The sequence below is a fragment of the Osmerus eperlanus genome, chromosome 19 (genome assembly GCF_963692335.1).
Source record: "Osmerus eperlanus chromosome 19, fOsmEpe2.1, whole genome shotgun sequence".
In the NCBI taxonomy this organism is placed as follows: Eukaryota; Metazoa; Chordata; class Actinopteri; order Osmeriformes; family Osmeridae; genus Osmerus; species Osmerus eperlanus.
Window position 1 is genome coordinate 13,211,467 of NC_085036.1, and position 17,634 is coordinate 13,229,100.

Sequence of the window (17,634 nt, forward strand, 5' to 3'; positions counted from 1 at the left end):
GGAGTACTGCTTCTGGCTGTCCATGGCCTTCTGGAAGTCCTTCTTGGAGATGAGGCCTCGAGGGGTCCCGTCACGTAGTCGCGGAAGGCGTCCGACGCCACGATGTCCTTCAGCTTGAGGAACATGTCGAAGAACTTGAGGATCATCTCCACGTTGCTGGAGGACTCCACCAGCATGTCCACCATCTGCCTGGCGATGGTGCCGTTCACCACGTTACCTGGACGAGACAGAAACCAGAGTTACATTTAGTCATTTAGCATACGCTCTTATCCAGAGCGACTTACAGTAAGTTCAGGGACATTCCCCCCGAGGCAAGCGCCCCGGGCAGGGGGAGAGCGCCCCGGGCAGGGGGAGAGCGCCCCGGGCAGGGGGAGAGCGCCCCGGGCAGGGAGAGAGCGCCCCGGGCAGGGGGAGAGCGCCCCGGGCAGAGGGAGAGTGCCCCGGGCAGGGGGAGAGTGCCCCGGGCAGGGGGAGAGTGCCCGGCAGGGGGAGAGTGCCCCGAGGCAGGGGGGAGAGTGCCCCGAGGCAGGGGGAGAGCGCCCCGGGCAGGGGGAGAGCGCCCCGGGCAGGGGGAGAGTGCCCCGGGCAGGGGGAGAGTGCCCCGAGGCAGGGGGGAGAGTGCCCCGGGCAGGGGGAGAGTGCCCCGAGGCAGGGGGAGAGTGCCCCGGGCAGGGGGGAGAGTGCCCCGGGCAGGGGGAGAGTGCCCGGGCAGGGGGGAGAGCGCCCCGGGCAGGGGGGAGAGCGCCCCGGGCAGGGGGAGAGCGCCCCGGGCAGGGGGGAGAGCGCCCCGGGCAGGGGGAGAGTGCCCCGGGCAGGGGGAGAGCGCCCCGGGCAGGGGGAGAGCGCCCCGGGCAGGGGGAGAGCGCCCCGGGCAGGGGGAGAGCGGACAGCTTACCCTCCAGCAGAGACAGCAGCATCACTACCATGTCCTTCTGAAGGTCTAGCAGCTCCTTCAGCAGACCGATCTGGCTCGAGTCCTACGACGCAAAACAAACAACGGGAACGCATCAGAATGACTTCGCCATGAGACGCCGACCACCCGCACACGCTCAGTTTAGACGTTATTAACCGTGTCTGCGTTTTCAAATTGGTTTGCTACTTTACTGTATGAATACGATGTCTGAGCTTGTGCTCGGATGTCCTACTGTAAAGCAGGGGATTGACCTTACCTTTACCAGTGATCCAGGGCTTGCATTTCAGCGTAACACATTCTCATGACTATCTCATGATATCATAACAGGTCAACAATTTGTTTTACGACAAAATAAATGTGGGTGACGGAAAGAAATTCAAAGGACAAAGTATAAAAGTTTGACTTGAGAGGATCAGTCATTTACATTTTTAAATGTAGAATTTCAGTTTGTGACATATTGCTGACAGGTGTTTTATTTAGAAGAACAGTTACACATATTTTAAGCGGAACACCAGATGGTTATAATCACGAGCAGGTTTGAAGCTAAAACATGCCAACACCACAACACACCACACAAAACGAGGTTAGGCGTTTAATTAATCAAGCCAAAATGCACCATCACTCGAACCCCTCGGCTGTGTGCAGATTTAGGCATTACACCACGAGGAGGTTAAAGGACTATCCCTTCTCCCAGGTCGTTTCATCATCACCTGACCTTTGACCTGGCCCAGAGCAACAGCTCCTGATTGGCTGCTGCAGCCTTTGCAGTCCATACTGTTAAATACTGTGGAATTTAATGTTCTAGTCCATAGGACTCCATGGACTCCAAGCTACCTGCCTGTGGGTTTTTGCTCTAACACTAATCCAGCACACCTGATTGTAATAATGAGCTGGCTGATCAGGTAACTAGTTGTGAATCCGGTCAAATAAGTATGGTTGGAGCAAAACCCAACTGGCAGGGAGCTCTCCAGGAACAGTGTTGGAGACTCCTGTTTTATTCACTGAAAATGTATGCTTTTAAAAGTGTTTTGTGGTGTGCCATATCGTATCATGATCATCCAACAGGATTGGTTTGAAAAAGACCAAACATGCGAGTGAAAGTGTGTTTTTTCATCAGGGTTCAGATGCAGGTGAGGAACAGACTAACAGAGGGATGGAAGAAGGATACAAACTCAATCACGACAATAAATAAATAAAATGAATACATACTTTACCCTGCATACACCATGTGAAAGAAGTTTAAATGATCAATATCTCATTAGATTCGTCAACAGAGGGCAAACTTGATAACAGTGCTGCATTGCAGAGAGCTGTTCAATTTTACATAACACTTACGTTTAGCCAGAGTTTAACACTAAAGATAGGTCTGTTACCCTCAGCTCTTGCATTGCATCATTATTTGTCTTTATTCACAGTACGACAGCACAGAGAAAGCTCAAATATACTATTTAAACCTTTTTTATGAGTATCACATGAATGTCAGTGTTCAGTGGCGTGTGTGTGTGTGCTTGTGTGTGTGTGCGCAGGCCACCAGGTGTGTGACTGAGTGTGACAGGTAGAGTGAAGGAACATCTACGAGGAAGGATTGTAACTGTGTGCATGTGTGCGAGACAGCAGGAGAGGACGTCATGTACTGTGACTGGGGTTTGAAACACCGCAATAAATCTTTAGTTCACCATTCCAGATTCAGTCTCTACAAACTAGTCCACGGCCAACATCTTTTTAGACCAGACTTTATCAGTCAAACAATGCAACAAAATAATTCAAGCTTTTGGCTTGAACGTTGTTTGTTAAATGCATAGTTGGCAGACACGTGTAAGTTCATAGCAAATTTGCACCCCTGCATTGGTAGCACAAATCACTAAGATATGTGAAACCACAATCCTCTACCGACAAGTGCACAAAATAGTCTATACCACGAACTGCGGTTGCAATCATATAGTGTATTTTGTGCACAGCAAGCAAAGTAGACTAACAGTATACTGTCCTGTACTGATATTGATCTATATGAGAGTATGTGTCTGACTAACTCCTCATGCACATTAAGACTACATGTATCAGTGTATGTCGTAGAAGCTGTCCTCTGTATAGGTGCGGTATGTGTAGGGTGGAGTATGTGTAGGATGGAGTATGTGTAGGGTGGAGTATGTGTAGGATGGAGTATGTGTAGGGTGGAGAAGGGCCTACCTGGGCCAGCTTCATCATCATGTGGGCGAACACGTGCAGGAATCCCACAACTGCATCCCACAGCCTGCTGTGGGCCAGGGACTGCTGGTTCCCTGTGCATGGGCCCTGGAGGGGGGAGGGGAGCAGTCACACACACACACACAGGAATGAGTTAAATCCACATTTCTAGGCTGTGAAGGACAGAACTGAACGTCTGTGCTACTTCTTACCTGGATGTACTCTGTCAGGCTGTTGAAGACCTGCTTGGCCACAAGCATGGCCTTCGAGAAGTTTTTCTTGCCTGGCTCGTCAATGATCTCCTTCCCAGAGTAGTACCAGTAGAAGTCACTGATGGACTCCTGGAGAGAGAGAGGGAGAGAGGGAGGAGATAGAGGGAGGGAGAGAGAGAGGGAGAGATGGAGGAGAGAGAGAGTAGAGAGAGGGAGGGACAGAGATGGAGAGAGAGGGAGAGAGAGGGAGGGACATAGAGGGAGAGAGAAGAATAGAGAGAAAGAGAGTAAAAGAAACAGAGAGAAAGGGTAGGTAATGAGGGAGAAGGGTGAGATGACTGACAGGACTATGAACAGGCTAAGTAAGAAGCTGAGAGGCTGCAGACCTGCAGCCGGAGCAGGTAGTCCACAGTGCAGATGATGATGTTGATGGTGGTGGTGCTGCCTGTCTGGGTGCGAAGGTAGTTCTGGAAGTCTGACACACACAGAAACGTTCCCTCAGGACAGTTTGATCACAATCACACCAAGTATACTGACTAACATACTTACATGTATTAAAGTTTTCAATTGGTAGGTAGATATACTAAATCCAGACATTTTATAGAAGAAAAATGGAGAAAAAGAAAGTAAATGATTGTGTGATTATCACCGTTGTTGTGGCCCTCACAGAGCAGCTGCAGGAAGCGAAAGACGTCGCAGGTGAACTCATCATCGGCCATGACCTTCTCACCTGGGGAGAGGAGGCAGGGTCAGGGAGCTGGAGGACTGGGGGGGTCAGGGACCTGGAAGACTGGGGGGTCAGGGGTCAGGAGGACTGGGGATGTCCTCTGACTGGACGCCCACAGTACTGGCAGTCTGGCAGGTACACAAAGCCCATCCACCAGCAAGCTCATGCGAAAACACCACAGCAGATAACAGTTCTAACATTCAAATGACTTCATCTACAAACAGAACCAGAAAAAACACACACTTTCCATCAATAGCAAATAACACAAATATTTGCACGTCCACAGACATAAATATATAGAGAGAAGACGGACTATTGTACTGCACAGATATATAAGAAGGAGAGATGCTGACGTAACTCTTCCCATAAACACAGACACACACAGTCACAAAGACACAGGCACACACACACAGTCACAAAGACACACACACACAGTCACAAAGACAGCCATGAGGATTCAGGTTCACAGCATGTGAACGGAGGATTCAGACAGTCGCCTCATCGGTCACATGCTTAAGTAATGCTGATGACGCAACCACTGTGTCACTGCTGTTAGCACTGTGTCACTGCTTTTAGCCCTGTGCTAGCACTGCTGTTAGCACTGTGTCACTGCTTTTAGCCCTGTGCTAGCACTGCTGTTAGCACTGTGTCACTCCTGTTAGCCCTGTGTCACTGCTGTTAGCACTGTGTCACTGTTGTTAGCGCTGTGTCACTGCTGTTAGCACTGTGCTAGCACTGCTGTTAGCACTGTGTCACTCCTGTTATCCCTGTGTCACTGCTGTTAGCACTGTGTCACTGTTGTTAGCGCTGTGTCACTGCTGTTAGCACTGTGCTACTGCTGTTAGCCCTGTGTCACTGTTGTTAGCACTGTGTCACTGCTGTTAGCAGTGTTGGAGTTACAGTAGATATGAGGTTAGACGCTCAGGAGCAGTTTGCAGCCTGTTTTACCACCAAACAACGGGAGTGAAAACGAGTGTAAAGATGTTTGCGTTCATCTTTACACAGAGAAGGATGAAAACACGGTGGGGAGTGTCGTGTCTAGTATCAAACTCCAGTAACGGCTCCACACAGCACAGGAGCATCACAGAGTTAGAGGAGGTGAAGGGACAGAGACAGAAGGAGCTGGAGAAAGATGGGAGAGAGACAGAGAGACAGAGGTATTCTTTACCCCGTTCTAGCTTCATGTCTGAGGATCAGGGGGGAGTAGAGGCGAGGGTGGAGGGAGGGTGGAGGGAGGGAGGGAGGGAGGGAGGGAGTGAAGGCAGGCAGGGAGAGAGAGGGGATGTGAATTGCGAACAGTGGTAGACAGGAGGTGGGAGCGAGGATTAACAACATTCCACTGAATTAATGAATGTCAAGTTGATACATTCTAAAACTAACATGAGAATGTAATTAAAAGAGTCGTTTGAATACTGAACTCAAACTCAAATCAAAGTGACTCCTAGAACTGACAAGTTAGATATGAACACAGGATGAAACAGTTAGATCTAAACAGAACTTTTCAATGCACATCTATGAGGTATGTATTAAATAGTTAAATGTGTAATTACGGTGATAAAATACAAATACACCGTGTCAAATACTTCAACCGACAGGCCTTGAGACCAGGGTGTAGCCCCTGCTTGTGTGTTCTGTTGTGTGGCTGTGAGGTGAACAACGCCAAGACACACACAGCCTCAGTAACTCACTAGTGCCCTCTTCTGACACCATGCCCAGGCCCTCTGCCTTGTTCTGTCTCTCAAACGCATTCAGGTCCAGGACCCTGAGAACACAGAACGAGCCGTCGGTTAAAGCTTAGCCTGCACTGGAAGAATGCTGGGTTTATCTGTTACGGGTTGCTTCGGCACCGAAGAAGACAGAGTTAGAGAAGTGACGCTCACCCGCAGGTCTGCATCAACGCCTGCACGCTCAGGAAGAAGCCCACATCCTTCTTGTCCTTCAAGTACTCCAGCATTTTCTGGAAAGAAAGAGAGAGAGTTTTGAAAAGACAGTTTGGACCTAAAACAAAGTTTTAAAGTGCATGTTTAACGTTCAGTGTATTTACAGTTTACATGATCCCCATCCCCCATCCTCCTGATCCATTTACATTTAGTCATTTAGCAGACGCTCTTATCCAGAGCGACTTACAGTAAGTACAGGGACATTCCCCCCGAGGCAAGTAGGGTGAAGTGCCTTGCCCAAGGACACAACGTCAGTTTGCATGACCGGGAATCGAACTGGCAACCTTCGGATTACTAGCCCGATTCCCTCACCGTTCAGCCACCTGACTCCCAGGTATGCAGGTATGATCCATCATACCTGCTGAACTTCACAGTTGCCCCCGTTCAGGATGGAGATGCCCAGCTTGAGGGTGGAGGACACCATGCAGCCCGTCTCCCCTAGAGAGCAGGCAGAGAGAGAGAGAGCAGTCCACTCAAGTGACAGTTCACTCTTGACAGGACAGTTCACCTTGTGAGGTGCGCACTGGGGAGACGAGTGCTAATGTGGATGAACCTTTGCATGCGCTGATCATCTGCAGGACCATCTCGGCTGCTCCTCGGTTGTGCAGGCGTGACTGCTGGTAGAGGAGTCTCTGTCGCTCCATCTCTTTCTCCTGCGATGGACACACACGTTGTGAATGGGCCCCTCGGCTAGCAATCCCACCCCACACACACTCAGCATTCACTCAGGTCTCTGATGTAGCTGGAAGCCCTGACCTACAGGATATACGGTCTGATGTAGCTGGAAGCCCTGACCTACAGGATATACAATCTGATGTAGCTGGAAGCCCTGACCTACAGGATATACAGGTCTGATGTAGCTAGAAGCCCTGACCTACAGGATATACGGTCTGATGTAGCTGGAAGCCCTGACCTACAGGATATACGGTCTGATGTAGCTGGAAGCCCTGACCTACAGGATATACAGGTCTGATGTAGCTAGAAGCCCTGACCTACAGGATATACGGTCTGATGTAGCTGGAAGCCCTGACCTACAGGATATACGGTCTGATGTAGCTAGAAGCCCTGACCTACAGGATATACAGGTCTGATGTAGCTAGAAGCCGTAACCTACAGGATATACAGGTCTGATGTAGCTGACTGCTCCCTCAACTATTACAGGACATGCAGGTGTCTGATGTCGATCTCTACAGCTTAGCCCAACCTTCCTACATCATGTCTTCAAGTCTCTCTGAATGCTACGCTTTCTGACTGTGCTGACCTCAAATATTCTTGTTTCTCACTTTCATTTTGTCTACTGGTCCTATCTTCTATATGCTGTAAGTCCTGTCTGTGAGTGAAGATACCCTATCAAGCTCACTTCCCTCCTCCTCTGGGCTCTCTGCCTGGTTCTCTCATTCATTCTCTCACCCCGGTTAATTTTAGTCGTGAACTCGTTATTCTACTTCTTCACGTTTGCTGAATGGAACAAACGTTGGACTACAGCAAACAGCCTGGACTTCCCTGCCTGCTTTTGCCACGGCAGGACCTGCAGCTCTTCTGAATCCACCACAGGGTGTCTCCACATGCTGAACGGTTTAACACAGCTAGGCCATACGCTAGGCCTTTCTCCTTAAAGAAACGGCTGGCCATATACAGGCAGAACAGTTTGTTTCCACAGTACTGCATTCAATTGGAACATTTCCACAGGAGAATCGTGATGTATCCTTACAGTATGCACTGACCGGACTCCACGTCACGGCTTAGATGCAGCGAAAACAAAGGGTACAGTGAGATAACAAAAAAAGTGTTTTCCTCCGCCCTCTGCATCCCACCGCCCACCCCACCCCACCCCCCACCCCACCCCCCACCCGCCTACCCCACCCCCCCACCTCCCACCCCACCCCCCACCCTCCCACCCCACCCTATGTGCCTGACCATGGTCTACCCACTATGTGAGAAGGGGGAGTGCTCGGCAGTACCTCCTGGGAGTTCACGCTCCAGGGGAGAAGACAGGGTGATGGGGCGAACGAGCCCCAGGTCAAAGGTCGCGAGAAGTCTGTCAAACTGTTGAGCGGAACTGAAAAAACTGTTCCAGTATGTTTCCGACTGTTCTGTATGTGTCTGGAGAGAAACTGGCTTTCACTGTAGTCTGTCAATACGCTACCGTAGGTGAGTGCAGACAGGAACACTGGTTAGCAACATTCGGCTAGTAGAAATGAAGGTGTTATGCGTAGTGAGGGGGGTGTGCAGAGAGAGAGAGATAGAGTGAGGGAGAGACAACATAGATAACAGACAAACAGAGAGGGGGGTCACAGGTCAGTCAGAAGCACATGGGTTACGGTGTGAGACACAGAGAAGATCAGTTTGGTTAGAGACTCACACAAGGAAATCTACAGAAGCTAGCAAGCCTGACACAGGAAGGATGATGACGACCTCCTTCATTCTTTATGTCTACAGTCCTGTCTTTAAAGGGTTTGGAGCAAATATGTAGAAATATTTTATTTAAAAAAATCATTGATGTTGGACGTCATTATAAAGAAAACATCCTCACAAGTTTGAGTGTCCACACAAGAAGTGTGAAAAAGCCAATATTGTGATTGCGTTATATATAACAAAAAACTTCCCTAAAATCTCCCTCACAGATTACTATTCTACCACGTCAATCACGTCCATGACCAGTAGTAATGCATGCTTAGCGAGTAACTCGCTGCTATGCGACGACGGTTTGTGTGTTCCACAGAGAGCTCAGCTGACCCTGACTGTGTCGACAAACCAGAGGAGTGAAGCACAACACAGGAAGTGGAGGGGACAGGAAACAGACAGAGGAGTGAAGCACAACACAGGAAGTGGAGGGGACAGGAAACAGACAGAGGAGTGAAGCACAACACAGGAAGTGGAGGGGACAGGAAACAGACAGATGGACGTGGGGAGTAGAGATGTGGTCGAGGGGGGGGGGGGGTGATGTCGTGGTGATGTCACTCGATGCGAGGCGAGCTACCGCTCCGGTGTGTCCCGATGCCCAGTCCCTGGCTACCCTTTACCAGCTCTGACTGTCGCACCTCAAAGGACATCTCATCTTCGGCTCCTCCCTCCTCATCCTCACCCCCTTCGTCCTCCTCACAGTTATGACAACTCTGCTCACGCGCACATGAAGGAGACAAACACGGCAACGGCGTTAAGAGCTCGCAGTTCAACTACACCTCGTACTGTTGAAATATGACAGTATTTATATATCGTTAATGCATTTGAACCAATTTGTCAAACTATGTCATACAAACACCGACAACTCACCTTTGCCATAATATCAGCATAAGCCATATATAGATGATCTGTATCAAGTTTACTGTAACAAAGAGAAGACAAGATGGCGTTGAAGAAGGCCTGCGTTGCGCTCGCACCCTGAGCAGCGCCTGCTGGTGCGGCCTCACCTCTTCTCTGTGAGGGCCGTCCTGCTGAAGTGCAGGATGAGCTGGTGGAGAGGGTCTGGCTTAGTCTCTGTCTCCTCCTCTTCCTCACCTTCCTCCTGCTCCATGGCTTTCTGGCAGACACAGGGGAGAGAGGACGTGTGTGTTGTGTGTATGTATGAGTGTGTGTGTGTGCATGTGTGTGTGTGAGAGAGAGAGTGTGTGTGCGTGTGTGTGTATGTATATGAGTGAGTATGAGTGTGTATGCGAGTGTGTATGAGTGAGTATGTGTGTGAGTGAGTATGTGTGTGTGTGTGTGTGTGTATGTGTGTGTGTGAGTATGTGTGTGTGGTCCGGGAGGAGGACCAAACATCCGGTGGACGTGCCGCCCGTGGTGACTCACTGACAGGTCGTTGATCATTCTGTCCTCGAAGGAGTAGCCCTCCGTGTGGATCCAGTTACGCTTGTACCCCTCCAGGAACATGTTGGAGGCTCGGTGCCTGGGGGGCGGGACAGAGACAGGACAGGACAGGGACAGGACAGGACAGGGACAGGGAGGAGCATGAGGGTGTTGGGAGGGAGGAGAGAGAGAGAGAGAGAGAGAGAGAGAGAGAGAGAGAGAGAGAGAGAGAGGTAGAGAGAGAGAGGTAGAGAGAGAGAGGTAGAGAGAGAGAGGTGGCTTTAAGAGTGCAGGTGTGGTTGTGTTCTGACCTGGGCAGGTTATAGAGGGGGGTCATCCTGAAGCAGGCCACCACAGCTCTGCGTCTCTGCTTGGACAGAAGCTTGTGCCACACCATCTTCTTGGACTTGTAGGGGTGTTCCGTCTGCGTGAGACAAGACAGGAACGAGCTAGATTGTTCCAGAGTGGACGAGGCCACTGGGATGGTCCCCATGCGGGTCAGAAGGACCCCCTGGCAGGCTGGAAGCTTGTTCTCACCACTTCTATGTGATACAGCACAGCCGACACCTCCTGCACTCTCTTCACCACCTTCTCTGGGGCGTCCGCGTCCTCCGCCTTCCCTGCCATCACCTTGTACAGGTCCATCTGCCAGCGCATGGACGGGTTCTCCACCTGCACGCACACAGACAGATAGACAGGTACGCAGACCGCCAGGCAGGTAGACAGACAGGTAGACAGACAGGTAGGCAGTTAGACAGACAGACAGGCAGGCATACTTCAACCAAGACACTAAACCAGGAGGGGCCAACTGAAACCCATTCCAACCAATGACACCAGGAGAAGTCCTTGCAGAACCCCTCCCTCCTGCAGAAGCTCCTCCTCCTCACCTTGCCCTGGAGATGCAGGTTGTTCTGCAGGAACTCCCTCACCTCCTCGTCAGTGTCTCTCTGCAAGAGAAAACACACTGGTACACCTCCCAGACAGAGAAAACACACTGGTACTCCTCCCAGACAGAGAAAACACACTGGTACTCCTCCCAGACAGAGAAAACACACTGGTACACCTCCCAGACAGAGAAAACACACTGGTACTCCTCCCAGACAGAGAAAACACACTGGTACTCCTCCCAGACAGAGAAAACACACGGGTACTCCTCCCAGACAGAGTGTGGACAGGCTGGGCGCTGCAGGAACCTGCTGTCCTCAGCAGCAGGTGTACTTATCTACGAGTCACTATAGATGAGGTGGAAGGAGAACTATAGAATCGTTATAAACCATCAGACCAAAAAAGATTCATTGTATGTGAAACCTACTTGGCGACGATCCTGTTTCTGGTTCTCAACTACCACAGAACTACCAGGGAAACTACCAGGGGTATTACCAGGGAACTACCAGAGGAACTAGAAGAACTACCAGGGAGATCAACCAGGGAGAGCTACCAGGGAGAGCTACCAGGAAGAGCTACCAGGAAGAACTACCAGGGAGAGCTACCAGGAAGAGCTACCAGGAAGAACTACCAGGGAGAGCTACCAGGAAGAACTACCAGGGAGAGCTACCAGGAAGAACTACCAGGGAGAGCTACCAGGAAGAGCTACCAGGGAGAGCTACCAGGAAGAGCTACCAGAGAGTATCTGATCTTGGCCAGGTTGATGAGCTCCTGGTCGGCGGGGGAGCACATGTTCAGGCCTATGGGGAGCATCTTTTTGAGGGCCGCCACGATCAGGGACGTCTGCACTGAGTAGCGATCCCCCCTTCTCTTCTTCTTGGTACGTTCCACGTCCGAGCCCCCGGCCTGAGGACAGGAAGAGGAAGTAGATGGTGTTACAGTCTCACACGTCCCGGAGCGGAAGCAGCAAATGTGCGAAGCAATAAAACACTGCTTAGCATTGAACCCTCAGCAGCCCTGATTCAATGCCGGCCACATTCACGAGCATCACTAGAACAGAAACTCAAACTGAGCCCTAATCAATAAAAGCCTTTTTTTTGTATAACCATGATGCTAGTCATCATTGAGAGCACTACTACAATTCAACTGCATAGGCATCTAGGGTACATTTTGCAAGACATTGCAAAAGAAAAATATGGAAGACATTCAACAAAATACCTGTCCATCTGACGGCTGTGTAAAAATGGAAAACAAAACATAAGTTTGGAATAAAAAAATAATTAAAAAGTGTCTTTCTTCTTTAAGAAAAGATTTCTTAAAGATCTTCAAGATGAGCAGTGGACAACTTGCTAAACTAAACCCTTCCTTCCTCCTCTCCACCCTTCCTTCTCCTCTCACCATATTTTACCTGAATCCAGATGGACAACAGTAGTTCTGTCTTAGATTAGCTCCTGTGTTTAACATCTAAGATAATGAATATCTCACAATACCTCAATATCTCACAAGAGTATCTCATCTCACAATACATCTAACAGCTACTCCCTACAGCAGCATCTGGAGTAATAGACTCCAGAATGAATCACTGCAGTCTATCTCACTTTCATCCTGTTACACTACATCACACCCTGAAGTAAACACATCCTGTCAAGGTGTAGGAGGACAAAATGCAAAGAATCTAATTGTTTATCTTCTGCAGACACAAACACACAATGAAGGCAAATTTTCACTGCATGATCTGTAATGATCCGTTTCTCTAAACTAAGCAGGTGGAGGTCAGGTGGAGGTCAGGGCAAGCCAGGACTACTCCATACGGGGCTAAAGGTCAGGGGCTGGGGTCAGGAGTCAGGGGTGAAGAAACAGTGGGACAGGGGGAGGACAACTGAAAGGAATCATTATGATCTGCAGGACAGGACAGCAGTGAAACAGCGTAGACGGAAAACATGCAGGCAAACGTTTCGTTCAATCCACCCGGCATTCCTTTGTAAACATAACAAACAGAAAAGGCAAATCAGTTAAAAACAACCAGTTATGTGCCTCGTGTGAGGAATGAAAAGGTTAGATGACGTTGGAGGACACAAACAAACAACCTGGTGTTTAGTAGCGTCATGTTGATGTCTAGAGTGTTACCAAACTGGCAAAGTCACACAGGTAAAACAGAATGTCCAAGGGGTACGCCCCCTCCTCCCTGTGCTCTCCTCCTCTCCACCTCTCTTCCTCTCCTCCTTCTCTCCTCCTCTCCTCTCCCGTCCTGTGTCCAAGGGGCCCATAAACGGCTGTTTTATGCTCTCCCGAGCCTTCCCCTACTGGCATGTATGCCTGAGATTTGTTTGTGTGTGTTTATGTGTGTGTGCACGTGTGTGTGTTTAGGTGTGCGTGCACGTGTGTGTGTTTAGGTGTGCGTGCACGTGTGTGTGTGGGTCATACAGCCAACAGCAGTTGGCTAAGAGAGTGAAGAGAACAGATGACCTCACAGTAATGGCCGCCGCACAGAACAGGACAGGATGATAAATCCCTACTGAGGCAGAATGGGCAGAGGCTAGTTACCCTACACGGGGGGGGGGGGGGGGGAGGGGGCTTGGGGGGGGGCGGCTGTGGTGACAAGGATGGGACAGGTGTCACCTTAACACGGGTTGAAAACAAAACATGAAAACTGATATCCAGTGTCTATCAAACAATAACTTGCCATGTAAAAACAGATACCGGTACTTTTATTTATTTCAGGTAAATAATAATGTAATATAATATACCTGGGTGTGTGTGTGTGTGTGCATGTCAGTGCCAGAGATAAGTGCAAGCAAGTTCAGCCACCTTTCCAAACAATGCGTCAGTGCGAGGAGTGTGTTATCAGTAAGGCTGGTTTACGGGACGCTGGGTGCAAACGTTTTTAGGGGAGATTTTAGGAGACAGGTTTGATTAAACAGATCGGGGTGAGCTAGAGGTAACATTGAGCACATTCTACAGGGTACAGAGAGGTTTATCTAGAGGGCTGCTTCAGTCCAGTCAAACAGAACAGCAGCTGGGCAGAGGTTAAGGGGGGGAGGGGGATGGGGGCGGGGCCATAGTCTAACATGGCTGCCAGGAAGGAGGGGCCAGGGAGGAGGTGGGAGGGGCCATGGAGGAGGGGGAGGGCAAGGGATGAAAGGGCGGGGCCTCGGAAGAGGGGGCAGGGCCATGGATGAAATGGCGGGAGCACGGAGAAGGGGGCGGGGCCAGGGAGGAGGGGGCGGAGCATGGAGAGGGGGGGGTGACCAGGTTCCCCAGCAGAGGGGGAACAGAACCTTCAACAGAACAGACACGGAGGGAAGGACTCCCACCCAACTACGATCAGCTAGGAGCAAACTGGGCGGGAAGATGGCAGTAGGCTCCCACTGGCCTGCCTCTGGCCCTGACTCGGGCTTTGCCTCGGGCCCTGCCTCGGGCCCTGCCTCGGGTCACTGCCTCGGGCGCTGTGTGGAGCCTAGTGCCATGGGCCCGACCCTACAGCAGAGCACTTTCATCAAACGCCTCCAGACTCCCCCCACACACACTGGCAGGACTGGAACTGTGGACCCCTGTGGACCCCCCGCAGACCACCTGGGATCTGATGGAAAAGTGCCTTCTCTCTCCCTTCTCTCTCTCTCATCTTTCTGTCTCCTTTCACTTGATATCAATACTAATGGTTTGTTGATATGTGTTTCATGATATGTGGGCACTACGTCAGTGTCATTTTATTGGGCGTCGCAGTTTTCTTATTAGAGTGAGATGTGTCACTGGCTGTGCTAGCCTTGGCCTGTTAACAGCGTATGTGAGGTTGTTAATAGCGTAACTTTATCCGAAAAGTATCAGCGCTGCCTGAAAAGTAAATCCGGACCATGTGTTTGGCCTTCTATTTCTGTGCCTCGGTTTGCAGAGCGACAAGTGGCACATTCTGGACGTAGCTTGGTAGCAGGGCTGCCCTACAGAGCTTACAGTCACCTGGTGGACACTAGCAGCTGTATCTTTATATGGATGCTTATCTCTATAATTGGCGCTGGCATAAACTGTTGTTCTGAGATGTGCTGTGCGTCGAGGCCTGGTCTACCAGTGTGTGGGGTGGCGTGTTGGGGCCTGGTCTACCAGTGTGTGGGGTGGCGTGTTGAGGCCTGGTCTACCAGTGTGTGGGGTGGTGTGTTGAGGCCTGGTCTACCAGTGTGTGGGGTGGTGTGTTGAGGCCTGGTCTACCAGTGTGTGGGGTGGCGTGTTGAGGCCTGGTCTACCAGTGTGTGGGGTGGTGTGTTGAGGCCTGGTCTACCAGTGTGTGGGGTGGCGTGTTGGGGCCTGGTCTACCAGTGTGTGGGGTGGTGTGTTGAGGCCTGGTCTACCAGTGTGTGGGGTGGTGTGTTGAGGCCTGGTCTACCAGTGTGTGGGGTGGTGTGTTGAGGCCTGGTCTACCAGTGTGTGGGGTGGTGTGTTGAGGCCTGGTCTACCAGTGTGTGGGGTGGTGTGTTGAGGCCTGGTCTACCAGTGTGTGGGGTGGTGTGTTGAGGCCTGGTCTACCAGTGTGTGGGGTGGTGTGTTGAGGCCTGGTCTACCAGTGTGTGGGGTGGTGTGTTGAGGCCTGGTCTACCAGTGTGTGGGGTGGTGTGTTGAGGCCTGGTCTACCAGTGTGTGGGGTGGTGTGTTGAGGCCTGGTCTACCAGTGTGTGGGGTGGCGTGTTGGGGCATGGTCTACCAGTGTGTGGGGTGGTGTGTTGAGGCCTGGTCTACCAGTGTGTGGGGTGGTGTGTTGAGGCCTGGTCTACCAGTGTGTGGGGTGGTGTGTTGAGGCCTGGTCTACCAGTGTGTGGGGTGGCGTGTTGGGGCCTGGTCTACCAGTGTGTGGGGTGGTGTGTTGAGGCCTGGTCTACCAGTGTGTGGGGTGGTGTGTTGAGGCCTGGTCTACCAGTGTGTGGGGTGGCGTGTTGGGGCCTGGTCTACCAGTGTGTGGGGTGGCGTGTTGAGGCCTGGTCTACCAGTGTGTGGGGTGGTGTGTTGGGGCCTGGTCTACCAGTGTGTGGGGTGGTGTGTTGAGGCCTGGTCTACCAGTGTGTGGGGTGGCGTGTTGGGGCATGGTCTACCAGTGTGTGGGGTGGTGTGTTGAGGCCTGGTCTACCAGTGTGTGGGGTGGCGTGTTGGGGCCTGGTCTACCAGTGTGTGGGGTGGTGTGTTGAGGCCTGGTCTACCAGTGTGTGGGGTGGTGTGTTGAGGCCTGGTCTACCAGTGTGTGGGGTGGCGTGTTGGGGCCTGGTCTACCAGTGTGTGGGGTGGCGTGTTGAGGCCTGGTCTACCAGTGTGTGGGGTGGCGTGTTGGGGCCTGGTCTACCAGTGTGTGGGGTGGTGTGTTGAGGCCTGGTCTACCAGTGTGTGGGTAGGGTTGATGAAAAGCCCCCTACAGTGAGGTGCCATGCGATCAGCACAGCGGTCGTGCAGAAACGAAGTCTAACCTCAGAATCCCCGGCCTAGAAAGCCAGCGGCAACACGAGAAACGAACAGGAGAGAGTCAGAGAGAGAACACGGTTAACACAGCTGCAGGCTGAGCCACATCCCTGCTAAACATCCCTGCTAGCACAGTACACATCCCTGCTAAACATCCCTGCTAGCACAGTACACATCCCTGCTAAACATCCCTGCTAGCACAGTACACATCCCTGCTAAACACAGCACATCCCTATTAAACATCCCTGCTAAACATCCCTGCTAAACATCCCTGCTAGCACAGTACACATCCCTTCTAAACACAGCACATCCCTATTAAACATCCCTGCTAAACATCCCTGCTAAACATCCCTGCTAGCACAGCACATCCCTGCTAAACACAGCACATCCCTATTAAACCTCCCTGCGAAACCTCCCTGCTAGCACAGCACATCCCTATTAAACATCCCTCCTAGCACAACACACATCCCTGCTAGCACAACACACATCCCTACTAACACAACACACATCCCTACTAACACAACACACATCCCTGCTAGCAAAACACACATCCCTGCTAGCACAACACACATCCCTGCTAGCACAACACACATCCCTGCTAGCACAACACACATCCCTACTAACACAACACACATCCCTACTAACACAACACACATCCCTACTAACACAACACACATCCCTACTAACACAACACACATCCCTGCTAACACAACACACATCCTTGCTCAACACAACACACATCCCTACTAACACAACACACATCCCTACTAACACAACACACATCCCTGCTAACACAACACACATCCTTGCTCAACACAACACACATCCCTACTAACACAACACACATCCCTACTAACACAACACACATCCTTGCTCAACACAACACACATCCCTACTAACACAACACACATCCCTACTAACACAACACACATCCCTGCTAACACAACACACATCCTTGCTCAACACAACACACATCCCTACTAACACAACACACATCCCTACTAACACAACACACATCCTTGCTCAACACAACACACATCCCTACTAACACAACACACATCCCTACTAACACAACACACATCCCTGCTAACACAACACACATCCTTGCGCAACACAACACACATCCCTACTAACACAACACACATCCCATCCCTACCCCACAACAGAAAGACTCTGGGTGAGACTACATGATAAAAAGTCAACATTTCCTGGTGGTGATCCACCCTGTGGTCATCCAGGACGCTGTACCTGTGGGAGACGATGTTCTGGGGGCTCTTCTTGTACAGTTGGATTATTGTCAAAAGTATTATCATGATTAGATCTAATGTTACGTGCATTAAAGATATCAAGTATATATGTTTGTAGATTTATGACTAATTCATAAAAATGTATATAAAATGGTAGACGGTAGCATTACTACAGTGAAAAAGATTGCATCATGATCTCACATTGCTCATCTTGCTCTTGCTGTCAGCAGTGAGGAAAGACATGTTGTTGATCTCGTTCATCACCACAAAGTTCTGCTCCTCTCGCTTGAAATTCTGCAGATAGAAA

The 17,634-nt window shown here is 50.8% G+C and overlaps 1 protein-coding gene across 1 annotated transcript in view; it reads right to left on the reverse strand.

Moving 5' to 3' along the window:
* LOC134040075 (ryanodine receptor 1-like) overlaps positions 1–17,634 on the reverse strand; it is a 51,482-nt gene that overhangs the window by 379 nt on the left and 33,469 nt on the right. The window contains 21 exon segments of the mRNA XM_062486300.1: positions 1–66; positions 69–217; positions 896–977; positions 3,101–3,205; positions 3,310–3,438; positions 3,696–3,784; positions 3,959–4,039; positions 5,725–5,798; positions 5,917–5,993; positions 6,335–6,414; positions 6,530–6,629; positions 9,000–9,092; positions 9,250–9,301; positions 9,387–9,496; positions 9,766–9,862; positions 10,074–10,186; positions 10,300–10,434; positions 10,650–10,709; positions 11,383–11,553; positions 16,089–16,103; positions 17,529–17,621. Of these exon segments, the coding sequence (XP_062342284.1) occupies positions 1–66; positions 69–217; positions 896–977; positions 3,101–3,205; positions 3,310–3,438; positions 3,696–3,784; positions 3,959–4,039; positions 5,725–5,798; positions 5,917–5,993; positions 6,335–6,414; positions 6,530–6,629; positions 9,000–9,092; positions 9,250–9,301; positions 9,387–9,496; positions 9,766–9,862; positions 10,074–10,186; positions 10,300–10,434; positions 10,650–10,709; positions 11,383–11,553; positions 16,089–16,103; positions 17,529–17,621 (1,971 nt within the window).